The 15,186-nt window shown below is 39.0% G+C and overlaps 1 protein-coding gene across 3 annotated transcripts in view; it reads left to right on the top strand.

Moving 5' to 3' along the window:
* TAFA2 (TAFA chemokine like family member 2) overlaps positions 1–5,652 on the top strand; it is a 245,641-nt gene extending 239,989 nt beyond the window's left edge. For all 3 annotated transcript variants that reach the window (XM_060244971.1, XM_060244969.1, XM_060244970.1), the window contains one exon: positions 4,702–5,652. In XM_060244971.1, coding sequence (XP_060100954.1) covers positions 4,702–4,713 — 12 coding nt within the window. In that variant the 3' untranslated portion in view covers positions 4,714–5,652. The remainder of the gene's footprint in view (positions 1–4,701) is intronic.
* Positions 5,653–15,186: the final 9,534 nt, after the last annotated feature.

Here is a 15,186-nt window from a genome sequence, read left to right as displayed (position 1 = left end):
CCAAGGTAAATCAAGAATCAGACATAGTTCACTCATTCAACCCTCTCCACAAGGCATCATGAATTACCCTGAATGTCAAGCATGCAGGTTCAATGACGAGTCGAAGTTGATACAAAGACTACATTTATTGATAGACCGATACTTTGGCTAGCGCCATAGCTTGAGAAGAATGAAACCGATACATTGATACACAACTTTTAAGACACACTTCAAAGGGATTCCTATGGGAGGGGAAGCCAGGGGAGCTTTCACACATAGAATATCAAGCGTTATCAGGTGTTTGGCCTTGCAATGCCCAGATGGCTCATCCTCCCGGAGGAGAATTCATGGGAAGGTGCTGATTCCTTTGTTCCCTCTAATTAACAGTCATAAAGCAAAAGGAAAGCCAGGAACGAATAATAAACTAACAACATTTGGTTCTCTGGGATCCTTCCCAGGTCTGCTTTTAGTCAGGCCCAAACCTATTAGTCATTGATCAGAATTAGCCATGCTTGACAGACTTATGGTCATACTATCAAGCGACACTCCTAATACATATTACCAAAATACTTATAAACCGTAACTACGCAGAATGGAATTCTGTAGAAGCTAGTTATCTGAGACCATACCACACAAAAGACATAATATGGAACCTTTGCCTCCTACCAAAAACAAAGTACAAACAAAATATTTTTCTTCACTTTCTACTTACCTTTTGGAGACAGAAACACAAAAAATTTGTTCCTGAAATTTCACGCTATTCTTCCTTTTTATCCCAACAATGGCTTCTAACTGGACATCAAAACTCAGAATTCTGTGGATGGAGAACAAAATATTGTTATCAGTTAATAGATTTATGGCATAAGAACAGCTTTATAGAAAAAAGGAACTAGAAAAAAAGCTTAATCTTAATATAAATTGGTTTCGTTACCTACAAATCAGACATGTTCTATTCAAAAAAAATAAAAGAAGCCTTTATACGTCCACAAATGGGGTTTGAAACTTTGATTAAAGAGCTAAAAGGCAATACAAAAGGACTGTTATTACAAACTGATAATAACACATTTGGAAAGTAAAACCAATATCTATAAAATCAATGGAATACAGATTGCCAGAAACCTATAGATGAGCAACAATGGGATACCATTTGGATCTTGTACGGAAGTAAATCTAACGTAACAAACCTAAAATTCCAATTCCATGAAACCTTATTCAGATGTTATCTCCCCCCCCCCAATAAAACTAAACAAAATTAACCCCACCAGTGACCCTTTATGTAAAAAAAATGTGGGAAGAAATAAGACTACATCCATGGTTGGTGGTGCTGTACTGTTGTATCCAAATTCTGGCAACAAATCAGAATGCAAAGAAAACATATCACAAACATAGACTTACCTTTGCAATCCGCTATCTTCCTGCTTCATAACTGGAAAGACAACAAAATCAGTTCTGGTACAACAGAACTAATATACATCTTAATAGCTTCAGCAAGACTAGTCATTGCTGCTCACTGGATAGATAAATATAGTCCCACCCTAGATATGTGGCATCAGAAGCTATGGGATATTTTCATTATTGCATTTAACTCTTTTGACATTACATATACCCAGTATGAAAATCGCATAGTAGCAGTTTGGTACACGTTGCTGACATTTTTTTTTATTTTTGGAAAATGGAATTATTCCTAAGAATCCAATGTACAGAAAGTTAATGTATTTTTGAAATTTTATTATTCTTTCATGGCAAATTAATCTGTTAATGTTTTCAATAGACATTATTGTTACTCTTATAATACTTCAAGATAATCCTGATACTGTACAAACTTGAAATGATTGTTTATTGTTTATTTTGTGTGATATGTAATGCTATGAATTACAACAATAAAGTATGCATTTTTGAGAAAAAATAATAATGACAATGATGATAATAACAATAAGCAAACTGAAATAAAATAATGTTGTGATGCAAGAAATCATCATTTGCATAAACAGAATGCAAGTATATGTGGTTGTGCACCATGTATTATTTACACTGTGCAGCTGTCAATCAATTATTTGCGTGGCACATGCTTGCTGTGGTGCAGATATTCATTTGTGACTCATATTATGCTATGCATCCTTAACTTTACAAGGCAGATATGACATGACCGCCTTATGGACTTCTGTAGAATGATACAATGGGTTGAGTCAAATCAAGTTTTCTGCTTTAGAAAAAGTGAAGGAGGGTTCTACTCGACCACCAAGAAAGTATGATAACAATATTGGGACCTGAATGGTCAAAACACATGTGAAAAGGGGGATGCAGTGAGGAGGATTAGATGAGGCTGAGTTAAAAGATGGCTTGGATTGAACATTTTGAATTTCAGAGCTTCCACATTGTATTAGAGAAAAGGGAAAATCCTTACCTAGCCTGTAGGCAGGACCTCTATCCCCCTTCCTTTTGAATGTACAGGAGGAAAGAAATGTTCCATGTGAGTATCAGGAGTTGGAAAAGACGCCAACACCTATTAGCCATGTTAACCTTAATCATAACTTTAATACTATAGTTTACCTAGCTCCTGCTTACCTTCTAGGGACTCAGGACAACATACGTAGATCTTGCCTCTTCCATGTGTTGTGCATTTCATGTAAAACATAAAACATGTGTTATTTCATTTCTGTAGATAGACACAGCACTTTCTGTTTCCATGCAATGAGACAAAATCTGAGACCTCAAAAATGAGTCTTGCAGAAATTCCAAATCCAGCTCTTAAATTAAAGAACCATGGCAACAAAAAAACTGTATGGTCAAAAGCTGCAGCCTAACTTAATGCTTCTCCTTCCGACATGATCCTGCAACCACTGCTGCTTTTCTTACCTACATATGTGCCTACATTACTAGAGGCTGCCTAAATCCCAAAATGTAGCTCTATTGTTTCTTTTTTTCTTTATAAAATATTCAGATGTTTGTGAGTGTAAAAATAAATACTAAACCCCTAAGGCAATCCTTTTTAGAATTCTTATCAGCATTTCCACACTGCAGAATCAAGAAGAGCTATATGCAGATGGTTTTGCCGAGGGCAAAGAAATCTTTCATCATTAAGGAACATGGCCCTTCAAAATCTGGGATATCCCTTGATAAACCACTATCATAGCCAGTCCATTGGGTCAGTGCTCTGGAGAATGGATAGCATCATTTAATAAAATTTCATTTTGGAATGCAACATGATTATTAATTGTATCCACAGACACAGCAGAAATAGTCCTTAAAGAGATTTTTCTTTGATATGACAGATTTTACTTTTCTCTTCATGTTTTAAATCCAAGTCAGGCATAGGGAAAAATACAATTGCTGTGAAATATTCTGTCTTGCAAAGTCTTTCTCTGTGGTCTTTTTGTTTTTAATGTAAAAGTGGATGAAAGTGCTGCAGTGAAGTTTTGAGGGTTGCTGTGTCTACAAAGGGGTGGAGGATGAATACATTTTGCACACACAGATGTGTTTTTCTTCTCCAATGAGGCTGCCTCTATACCCTCCCCCTCCGTGATTTCTGCTTTTTGGATTAAAAGTAAGAAATGACATCTAGAAGATCATGAAAGTAATAAGGGAAAAATCTGCAAAATTGCCCACAGCCTAGACAGTGATTTGGTTTCATTTCAGGGTTGCTTAAATTCATTCAATATGAAATAATATTGCAGAGTAATATTTTCAGAGGTTATGGCTCCAACAAAAGTGTGTGAATTCTTTTGAACAACTCATTTATTTTGTGTACACACAGGATGGAACCTGTATGCTTTCTAACATTGTCTATCTAGCTGGGTGGCAGAAGTGGTTTCTGGAAAAGCTATACCTGATTTTGAGAAGAACGCAGGAGGACAGGTTATGGAACTTACACTGTCTTCTAGTTTGGCTTTTAGTATTGTCATTGAGCCCAAACTACTTTATTCTTCTGAGTATCTTGTGATTTTTGCTACTAATTAGTTGGCATAATTTGCCAACTGATCTTTTGGGACAAGATACAAATAAACCTTAAAGATATTTTCAACTAGTCTTCCACATTTCTAGGGAGAAATGCTCCAAACATGCATACTAGAATTTTATTGTAATGGGCAGAACCTAATTTCAGTTTACCAGAATCCACCATAAAAGATGTAATCAAATGGAAGTCAGGGTAATCTCAGGAAATAAGAAGACAGGCACTACCCTTCGACAACTGAGATGCTTTCCTTATTCCTGTCTATTCCATGGTTTCAATTTAAGCTCAGTCAGGGTATTAATCACACAATTGATTCATTTTGGAATATGCAGATCTAAATGCAGTCTTATTGGTCTGCACATGCCTTCTTTACATAGTGGCTTAGAAAACTGATTTATGGCATTATAAACATTATGTTCAATACATTATGAGAGAGAGAGAGAGTTTAGTGTAGTGGTTAAGTGTGTGGACTCTTATCTGGGAGAACCGGGTTTGATTCCCCACTTCTCCATTTGCAGCTGCTGGAATGGCCTTGGGTCAGCCATAGCTTTCGTAGGAGTTGTCCTTGAAAAGGCAGCTGCTGTAAGAGCTCTCTCAGCCCCACCTATCTCACAGGGTGTCAGTTGTGTGTGTGTGTGGGGGGGGGAGGTAAAGGAGATTGTGACTGCTCTGAGACTCTGAGATTCAAAGTGTAGGATGAGTTATAAATCCAATATCTTCTTCTACATATAACTTTGATCTTGTTTTCTTTTTTATTTTTATCTTTACAGGTAACTCGATAGCAAAAGACAAATCAAATCCAACTCATGACTGATAATATTAAATACAGCCATGTAGGAAGTTTTAATAACCAACTATGAACCATGAGGTTAAGTTTGTAACTGCTGGAGCATACAAATTATTCCAATGAGAACATGAGCTGTGAGAGAAATAGCCACTTGAGATCAAAACTACTGGAAACTCAGCTGAACAAATCTGATGTGATAATGATTTCAATGGACTAAACTGTACATTTGTAAAAATAGCATAAACTTAAAGAAATGATATGGCAAAAGAGGTCAAGAGGTGATGCTAAAGGGACACAGAAGAAGCAGCAGTCTGCTGGATCCTGGCTTGAGAGTTGTGACATCTCACCCCTACAAAAGCAGTCTTTGAAATGTACTGACCTTTTCCCTCCAGAACTTTACCAGTCCTCCATACCTGTTGGGGTTGCATACTGCTTTCATCAAATTACTGTTCCAGAAGTTCTTCCCTGACACAACACACTTTTAATTTGTATTCTAATCCTGAAGGTCCAGGACTACATATTTCAATACGCTGATTTTCTTATAGGAATGAAAATATATATCCATTGTTAATCATTATTGTTGATAAATAGTAGTTTAACTGAATATGTCATTCATATACAAATGTACCATTAGTTGGACACGTTTCCCTAAGGCTAACCAGCTACTGCAACTCCTTTCAGATAAATAAAGAATGGTCAAAACACAGTTTTCATTTTCCCTCCCTGGTATTTTTAAAATATCAGTTTTATATAATTTCAAGAATATGTTCCTTGTACACACTTTGATTTATTAACATTAGGTCCTACAAAAAAGATAAATAATATGTGACACTAACTAGTCCCTATATGAAAATAGATAGGGATGCATGTTAATCTTTCAGTCCCTAAGATTTGATGGTAGTCATTCAGATGTGTCTTTTAGGGTATCTGTTTTTTTTACTCTCTTGCTTGAAAAAATATTATCTGAATGCTTACGTACATGTCTGCTCAGTTCTGTTTTTTGATAGAAAAATATCTGTTCAAATTTAGAATCACTGATGTTTTCCTTGGCAACTTCTTTGGTATTTCAAGTCCATTCTGTAGTCATTTTGTTAAAACAACCATTCTTCTTCTGTTTTCTATTATTTTCTATTATCTTCTATTTTGGTATTTATTTTTAAATCTTGCTGATCTTCTGTTTTATGAACAAAACAATGCTTAAATGCCTTAAGTAGTTGTAAACCTTTTTTCTAAGTTTTTACAGAATGTATAATTTTTATATGCCATTTAATCTATACCATGCTATTTTGAAATTTAAGACAAAGATCAGACTGTTCTTTTTGCATACCACACACAGCTGGTTTTAGAAAAGACCTGTCTATGATGATCTGCATTGTTTTGTAAACTGATATTAAGATTACAGAAGTTCAGTCTTTTTGATGGAAACAACTGGGCCAACAACCATAAGTTGCTTCTAGTAAGTACTAATATTGATGGGAGAAAAATTCTTCCCATTGTTAGAACTCATTGTCACAACTCATTGTAACAATGGACATAGACTAATTAGAAATAAATTGGATTCCATGATGAACGAACAGCCTATGATACTGTGCTCTGTAACATGAAACAAGACTGTCCCATGATTTCATTACATTTGTTGTCTTATGACACTTAATGATGGGAAATTAAGGAAGGGTAAAAATCAATTTGAGGTGCAAAGTGTATCATTCTGCCACACAATAATCCAGATTTTTACAAGGGAATTCATTATTTTAGTTAGGATAAATTAGCTGTAGCACCAGTTACCTTCCTTAGTATTATAAAAGGGGTAATGTTGTATCTGGTCAGCTTTAAAAAGGATGTTTAGTGAAGGACCACAGCATTTGACACTTTGCCTGGAATAGTAAAAAGTATAAATGTGTAATTTTGTAGAACCTATGAGTTTGGCCTAAGTTTAGCAAAAATTCTATGATTCTACAAATCCTCAACATTTGTTTCCTTTGTGTTTATTCTTAACTAACACTAATGCTGTATTATTTACAAGTGTAAAACGTGCATATCAATAGATGAAAATAAATGGATTTTCAATATTTATCAAACTGAGCATCTATACTGGGTTAAAGTTTTGACAACTGCTAACCAGTAAAAAAACCCTGTGGTATAAAAATAATTTATTTTAAAATGTATGTGTAGTTGGAAACAGGTTTTCTGTTTCCCCTTAATATAAAGAAAAGATGTTTCAAAATTAATATATTCCAACCCAGAGTGAAGCTTCATCCTTTTTGACTTGAGCAGATTGCTAGTTTCCCCCCCTGAATTCTAATTTCTTCTGATGGAGATGGAAATTTTGATGGATAGATAAGTCTAATGATAGGTTCTTCTTCAGTTCCAATTAAATGGTTATGTCTGAAGCCTACAAAGGTGAACTATAACTGTACTCTTCTATAAAATTATTAATTTATGTTTATTATCTTCAAGGCTAAAATTCATCTACCTCCTTATAAATATACTTTCAAGCTGAGATCTGTCCTGAGTACCTTTGGATACATGAGACGAAGACTTCAGCAAGAAAGAGGGACAGGCTCAGAATTTCAGCAATCTTGAGAAGATGAACTATTGAGTATGTCTTACTTTTAGGAAGGCATCTTTATCATATTTATTATGAAAGGTGTTCAGCCAATGAGTGGTCTGTGTAACAAGGTAAAATATTTTAATTTGCTGCGGTTGATACTGATGGGTTTTATTGTATATATTATTTTAGGAAGGATCAATAACTTGTAAGTCGCTTTAAGTTTCAAGCTTGTGGAGTGGAGAGGTTAAAAGTGATAGTTGAGTAAGCAAAGAAAAAACAGAAGGGAAGGTGTTAGTTAGGGTCAGGTACCAAATATATGTTCACAGCTATGCTGATAATTCATGTTGGAAAAGGAGGGGCTGATTCAAGATCCATCACATTCGATAACAGGCTGCTTCTCTGCCTCCAAGGTGACCTGCAATGCATGGTGTTAACCGCACCTTCAGTCTCTCATGCTTTAGTAGGCTGTTCCCTTGACCGATCATCAGATTCCTAGCTTCTAGATATAGACTGTAGTAAACGTACTACTTACAGATTTGTTTCTGTCACTGAGCCAAAAGCTAGTTATCCACATGGTTTTCTTTATTATGCTTGGATTACTTATTTGAGCCATCTGGAACTATTTGATCCGCAGATTATTCTCTGTTGTGTCCCAGTGTAATGGTATTGGGGTATTGGGGTCTGGATTACATTGATGGGGGGACTAGATGGCTTGACTTTTGATGTGGGTTACATGATGTCAGTCCCTTCTAAAATTTTTTATGTAAAGCTGCTGTTGTTACCTCTCCCTGTTGATTGACTGATTTATCTCCCGTGTCTAGAATTGCAGCACATCATCTGCAAGCCAGCAAATGATGCATGCTTTTGATTTTTCAGTGCAAAATAGCATCCTAATTTTTTTGTTGTCGCTGTTTGTTTGGTTTTTTTTCCTGATAGTTAAATCAGCTGAGCTCTGCAGTGAGATGACACAGTTGAACAATCTGATGGAATTATGTAGTTTCTCATAATTTCAGTGCTGTTAGATAACAGAAAGAGCGTTACCTAACCACTGCTTGTCAGACTTCACTGTTTAATTCCCATCCCACAGATCACTTATGTTTACTCTTCTGTGCTATTAGAAAATGTTTCCAGATGATATATTTTAAGCCATTTATACTTGATCTTAGAAAGCTGTCCTTTCCTGTTGCACAGTCTGTCACTATAAATACTTCACTGAAAATGTCAACTCTGGACTCCTGTGTGTGCCACTTATACTGTTATATTGGGACGTTATATATGAAAGCCTTGAATTCTGACAGGTAACTAGTGAAGGTTTCATATTAAGCCTTAGACTCATTTGCATGCTCTCTTCTCCTTTCATAGTTAACAAGTTATTTCCTGCATTTTTTTCAAAGTACAGTTTTCCCTTTTGTCCTAAGTGGCTAAAGGGTTTGCTTAGTAAACCAGTGTTTTCTCCTTATTTTCTAAGTAAGCACAAGCTATTATTTGGATATAAAATGAACTAGATAAGGAGGGGGGGGGGAGATCCCAATGTAAGTAATTAATGTTACCACAAATGCTCATTTTTGTACTAACACTTCTCCTTCCAAATGCATTAATTAGAACAGAGGTAATACTAGGGCTGCAGTCACAACACAGGCTTGGCGCAATCTGTCCATGCCTCTAATTACACCTGGACTTTTGTGTGCTGGAACTCCTTTGCATATTAGGCTACACTCCCCTGATGTAGTCAATCTTCCAAGAGCTTACAGGGCTCTTTTTACAGGGCCTACTGTAAGCTCTTGGAGGATTGGCTACATCAGGAGGGTGTAGCCTAATATGCAAAAGAGTTCCTGCTATTAAAAAAGCCCTGAATTACATTTTTATTTTGTAACAGGAAGTTTTGATAGGACCTGAACCAGCTTCACTATACCCACCCTGAACTAGCTTCACTGTATGCTCACCCATGGTTGATTGTTCGGATTGTTGCAGCATCTCCCTCCCCCCCCCCCCACAACCTTCGCTCATGCACATAAGCATGTATCCAAAGCTCCAGCTCCTTTTTGACAGTTCCACAATCTTTCCACTTGGTACTGCAGCCCCTCTCAGCTTCCCTTCCATTGCATCTCTTCTGTGAAATACATGGGGAGAGTGTAAGCATCATGTAGATTTACATGAGTAGCCCCATTGACTTCAGTAACTTTACTGTCAATCATGGGCAGTTCTCCAACAACAATCCCTTTTCTACTGACACAGCATGCATGGGGGGAAATGGGATTTTGAGCAGGGTTGCTAGTCTCACCAGGCTTTCTGCCAGTATATTTCCACGGCTTTCCAACCCCAGCAAATAGGAGGCATGGGGGTGGGGGAATTGTTGCTCCAAAAGGATCTTCTCCAAGGGGCTCTCAATCCTAATAGATTGTCGGGTGCAGAAATGCACGAGTGGTGATTCAAAACCCTGGGGTGAAGATCCGCTTATGCTCATATTACTACCTGATTTTTTTAAAAAGCAGGGGAAGGGAAAAGTTCAAACTTCCCAACCACCTTGCATTTGCAATAGGAGACTTCAGACATCCAGGGTCAATCAGATGAGCACTTTGATCTGTTGTCATGGCTCCTCCCAAATGGATTTAAAGTGCTCTATCAGACAGCAACATCTGACTCCCATCCTGCAGTCATCAGCTTCCCGTGTTCACCCCTTACTTTCCTGACACCACAGAAATTCTGGTCTTTACAGTTCCTACTCATTTCACAGTGCTTCTGCAGATGTCTAATAGCTCTCTTGTGGGGTGAAGGCTTTTGGAAAGTCAGATCACTCACTTCCTGTTTTGCCACCATTCCCCCCCCCCTCCAGTTATCCATGTGTGCATAAGTGGCTATGTGCTGAAAAACACTACTTGTGCATTTCATTGTGCCTTCTCCCCGCAACCCACTTTATTCACCCCGTGCCTGATAATTCCACTTCAAAGGGAGATCAGAATGGGGTGCTAATTACTGGGGAATGGGAGATAGATGTCACTGTCTGATCATGCACTTTAAATCCAGAAGGGAACAGAAACTATACTGGGTCAAACTGCTTGTCTAATTGCAGCCTAGGAATCCTTGCTATGCAGTGGAAGAGACAATCAGCATCTAATTCAATCATGCTTTCTGGAGTGCCCTAGAATGAGCCTGGAATTGGGGACAGGGGGTGGGGCATGATACAATGGATCATCTAAAACTGGCACGCAGAGAGGATCAGATTTCAATCAGTAATCTCCACCAGAGAGACTTTTGATGCAACAAGATTGTGGCTACTTACTGGCCTCCAAGGCCTTCCACTGGAGTCCAGGGGCCAATTTGTCCCTGCAGCTGGAGGAGGAGCCAGGCATTGAGCGATGGGATGCTATATGTTGTATCATTGTGCAGGGGCAGGGACAGGGGCAGCCTATTTAGGCCTGGTACCACCCACCAACCCTTCAGACCATTTGCTATGCTCAGAGATGACACAGCTCCGAGTGCTTGGTATGGCAGGGCGGGTTATGGCCTAGCAAGTGCTGGGAGCAATCTGATAGGCCCATTGGTTGTGGTTGCACTGAAAAATGGTGTGAGGGGCCTTGGCGACCCTGTGGAATTGTTAGAGCCAGCAGCAGCAGAGAGCCAGGAGGGATTGATGTGGGAGTTCACCCCATCAGCAGCACTGTGTCCCAGGCCTCCCCCGCTTTTTTAAATTCACAGATGTATTATCAATTAATGAAAAAATACCATATAGTTGAAATACAAGAAGACTGAAGAATTTCAGAATCAGTCATTAACAGCCCAAACTTGGAACACAGTACAAAATTAACCTAGGTTTGTACTTAATACAGTACCATCCTCCCACCCCCACCCCAAACCCTCCCTTGTTTCTGTATAGTGTGATTGGGGTTGGTAGCTCATTATTTTGCATTACTGTGGAGGGTTTACACCCCCCTTTTATTGCCTCATCAGGGCCAGAGGCCTGTAGGGCTGCGAGTCTCAAGGGGGGATGTGCTTACTTTGGTTAGCATTTGGGTTAGGCTTGATTGCACTACTACCCCATTTTGTTCCACATTCTCCTTGGCCATGACACTTTAAAAAGGCCAGGAGCAGTTGAAAGGGAAGCAGTTCACCCCAAAGACTCCTCCAAGAGGCCAACACTGGTCTGTTAGGGAAACTGCTCTCAAAATGAGATTGGGGAATTAGATTGAGAGACAGTTGTCCCAATAGGAATCTTTTATTATCTGTGTATACCAGGCTCAACCATTCAGATAGTCAATGCTCAATAAAGGACTCTAATTTAGTAAAACCAATTGTAATTTATTCAGAATAATAGTTCTTTCATACCAGGTAAAAATACAAAACATTCACACATTCATACAGGTCTAGGGAAAATAGATAGATTGATAGGGACACATATCAGGGTAGACATACAGGGCGATATTTACCATCGTAGTTCTTCCAGGGAGGTTCCAATGGCGACATGAGAGGACAGGGGAAATGGACCCAAAACTGTGGCTAGAATTGGGGATGGATCTAGACAGCGGAAGGTGGGTTGCTGAATAGAAGCACACATGAGTGAGTTGGGTCAGAGGTTAAATAGGCTTCCTCAGACCCTAAGGGACTGGGAGGTCTAGGGGAGGAGCAGGGGGAGGCTCTATGATGACCAAGGAGGCTGGACATCCCTTGCTGACACCTAATTGGATGCCAGTTTTGACCAATGAACTTCACCTTAGTCTGGTGAAGCTGGAAATTTCCAAGCTGCGATGCTGCCTGGGGCGGCTCCAAGGTATTAGACTAGGGTGAGAATGGAAATGGCTGGATACTTAAGATTAAATGGGATTAGCTGGGAAGGTGACAATAGGGAATCAAATGCTGGCCTAGGTACCACCCGGTGTAGACAAAAGACTTGATGGAGACAGGAGATGTCCTTCCTCTTTCTCATCTTCTGCTGGGCAAGATTTATTGTTCTGGTATTGCTGAGCAATTAGGATCAACAGTGGAGCTATTAATCCATTCATAAAACAGATGGGTTGCTTGCAGGCTCAGGGTGTGTACGTGTGACTTTCCCACTAAGAAGGAATGAGTTCAGCCTGGCAGGGTATGCTTGGATCAGGAAAGCAAGATGGATTCTGCTGTTGTTAGCTTTAGGTCCATGGAGCCAGGCTGGAAACATGGTGGCCTGGCTTCTTCCACTGCAGTGGCCAAGACTGGGCACACAAGGAGCAGCTGGAGCATGTCTGTAGTTCTGGCTAACACTCTTCAGAGATGTAGAATGCAAAGCTGCCATATAAGCCTTAGAAACTGTAAGCAAAGTCCACTTCTCAGAGCAGATGCGTGAGAGTCAAATCTCCAGGCACCCTGGCAACCATGCTGGTGATCATGATGTTCACATGTATGAAAAGTAGGGGGCTTTTCCTCACAGTTCCCCCCCTCAAGACCTACGTCACCATCTGGTGGCGAGGTCTTGCAATAACACAATGTCCATATCTGTAGTTGACAGGCGGCGAGTCCACGTAGCTTCAGGTGTCTATCGGGGTGTACCGTCTATCTAAAAAGGTTGGAGCCACTATCTAAACTACTCAAAAATTAATTTGGAAAAATATTCCAATAGGCCAAAGGTTCCTTCCTTTGAATACTACGATGCAGGGGTAACAGGCATTGGCAATATTGTAGGGCATACAGTATTAAAACACAGGGTTACAATCATTGAAATAAAAGTTGAGTTCATAAAATCATTACTGCCATTTAAACCAGATAAATAACAAGAATTGATCTATAAATCACACACAATCATGACAATAATTGATTAGGAAAACACACAGGTACATTAGAGTTCATGGTTACAAGTGAATCCATATCTTAATCTTGAGTCTTCTTTTCTTCTTCTCCCCCCCTTGATAAGCTTCTTATACTGGGGGTTTGAAGAGGATCTTCTTCCATGTACCTATTGGGTATGTGAAAGTCCTAGTGGAGGGTGAACTAAAGAGTCTTCCCACCCCCCCTAGCACCCAGCGAAATCTGTCTTTATTGTTGCTAAAAGGGAATTCTTCCTGTAACCCAGCATGGACTTGGCAATGGTGCTTTTATGCCTGTATAACCGACGGTCCATAGAGCAACAGTGGGCTTTGAGGAAAGAACCAAAAGGAACCAAAAACATTCACACATGACAACATGGAGATGATTCTGTACCATTGTAGGGAGCAGTGAAAGCAGATCAAAAATGCATACATTCAACCATGAAGAAAGGAATCTTAAAAAGCTATCAGTGAAGTGTCCTCCTGTCCAGAGTGTGGTGACCAGTGAGCTTTTACGTCACAAGCTTACATATGTCATGTTAGGGGCCTGCATTGGGCAGGTCTGCCTTATTACACTAAGCATTCAAGACTTTAGGAGGCCTTTTCCTTGTCAAGGAAGGAAAGGAATATACACAATTCAGAAAACACAACCCAAAATATTCTTTGTTGCAACATAAAACTTAAAATAAAACATTGTGTGCAAGCTTGGAGCTCCAGGAAACTGACCATAGTTGGGGCGTCCCCCATATGATGAAAATAGTTCCACAAAGAAGAGACAAAAGAAAACCTTTGCTATAGCTTTGGAATATAATAAATTGTCAAAACAATATAAAAACTTCAAAAACAAAAACTGAGGCCTCAATAGAACAATGCTAGCTAGCTTTATATGATAGGGATCATACCCAAAATGACAGGTGAGCTAGAGCAGAGAAATTAAAACCTGGACATAAGTGAGCTGATCAGGTCCCACTACATCCAGTTTTTCTCTGGGCTAGTTCAGCTGAAACGATCTCACATGTGAGCACAGATTTCAACAAAAACTTAACAAAACAAGAATTCTGAAAAGCAACATAAGGGTTACACATACATAAAACAATTCTTAACAGGACTATCAACAACTCTTAGAACTACTGAGCATGCATTAGACTTGATTTGCAGGTCCAGATTCCCTGCACATCTATATTGAAAGAAAAGATGAGCAAACTTAACAAAACAAATCCTAGAAATCAAATTATGGTTAATTCACCTTGACAAACAAATTAAGCAATTCATAAAAAGAGAAAAGATGGGGCAGGGCATCTGTAATACCAAGAGAAAATGCTGGGTTGTTGCAAGGACAAGTCAAAAGAAAGACTTGAAGCACGAAAGCATATCCCTTGAGGAAGAAACCTTTTATGGAGTAAAAGGCAAAACTAGGATGATGGCACAATGCTCCAGGTTTAAGGCTTGTGCCAGAGAATGATTTTCCTCTGTGCATACACAGAGTACAAAGAATGTGTTGCTGGAAGGCAACATCCTGTCAGGAATACCAAATAGACCAACATTTGAACATGATACAACAAGACTTGAATTGGGGAGCCTTGATAGGCTCAGCCAACTGGTTATAGATGCACAAATAACACAAAGGACATTTAGTAGCAAGAAGAAAATCATGATCAGAAATGGACCCTGAGGAATCTACATTAAGAATCTAACAGGTTATTGCTCATTTCCTTGAGAACATGGGAAAATAGAAAAGGGTTTTCGCTCAGAGAAAGTCTAGCTCTAGCAAGATATAGGTGGAGGCAGAACCATCCATTGGTCATTATATTACTTAAGACCAAACAAAGATACTGAGCCCACAAAGTGGGGCCTTTTAAGAACATGTGGATACCTCTTTCCACAGGCAGACTGGATTAAACTAAAATTAAAGCTCAAGCTTCACCAAATAGCTAAAAGGGAAGATTGATGATGCAAATGGCATTCAGAGAGAAAATGAAGATATCAATAGTTGAAGTACATTTGAGGAATCCAGATTTCTAATGGAGACCAAGAACTTCCAGGAATTCTGCCAAAACAAGAGTATTAGTTTCTTGGGGCTTAAGAGAGAAAAAGCACAGGGAGAGGGTAATTTTACCCCAAGGAAGTGTACAGATGTCCTATA

Source organism: Heteronotia binoei, chromosome 8, assembly GCF_032191835.1.
Source record: "Heteronotia binoei isolate CCM8104 ecotype False Entrance Well chromosome 8, APGP_CSIRO_Hbin_v1, whole genome shotgun sequence".
NCBI classification, from domain to species: Eukaryota; Metazoa; Chordata; class Lepidosauria; order Squamata; family Gekkonidae; genus Heteronotia; species Heteronotia binoei.
This window is presented reverse-complemented; position numbering and strand designations above follow the sequence as displayed.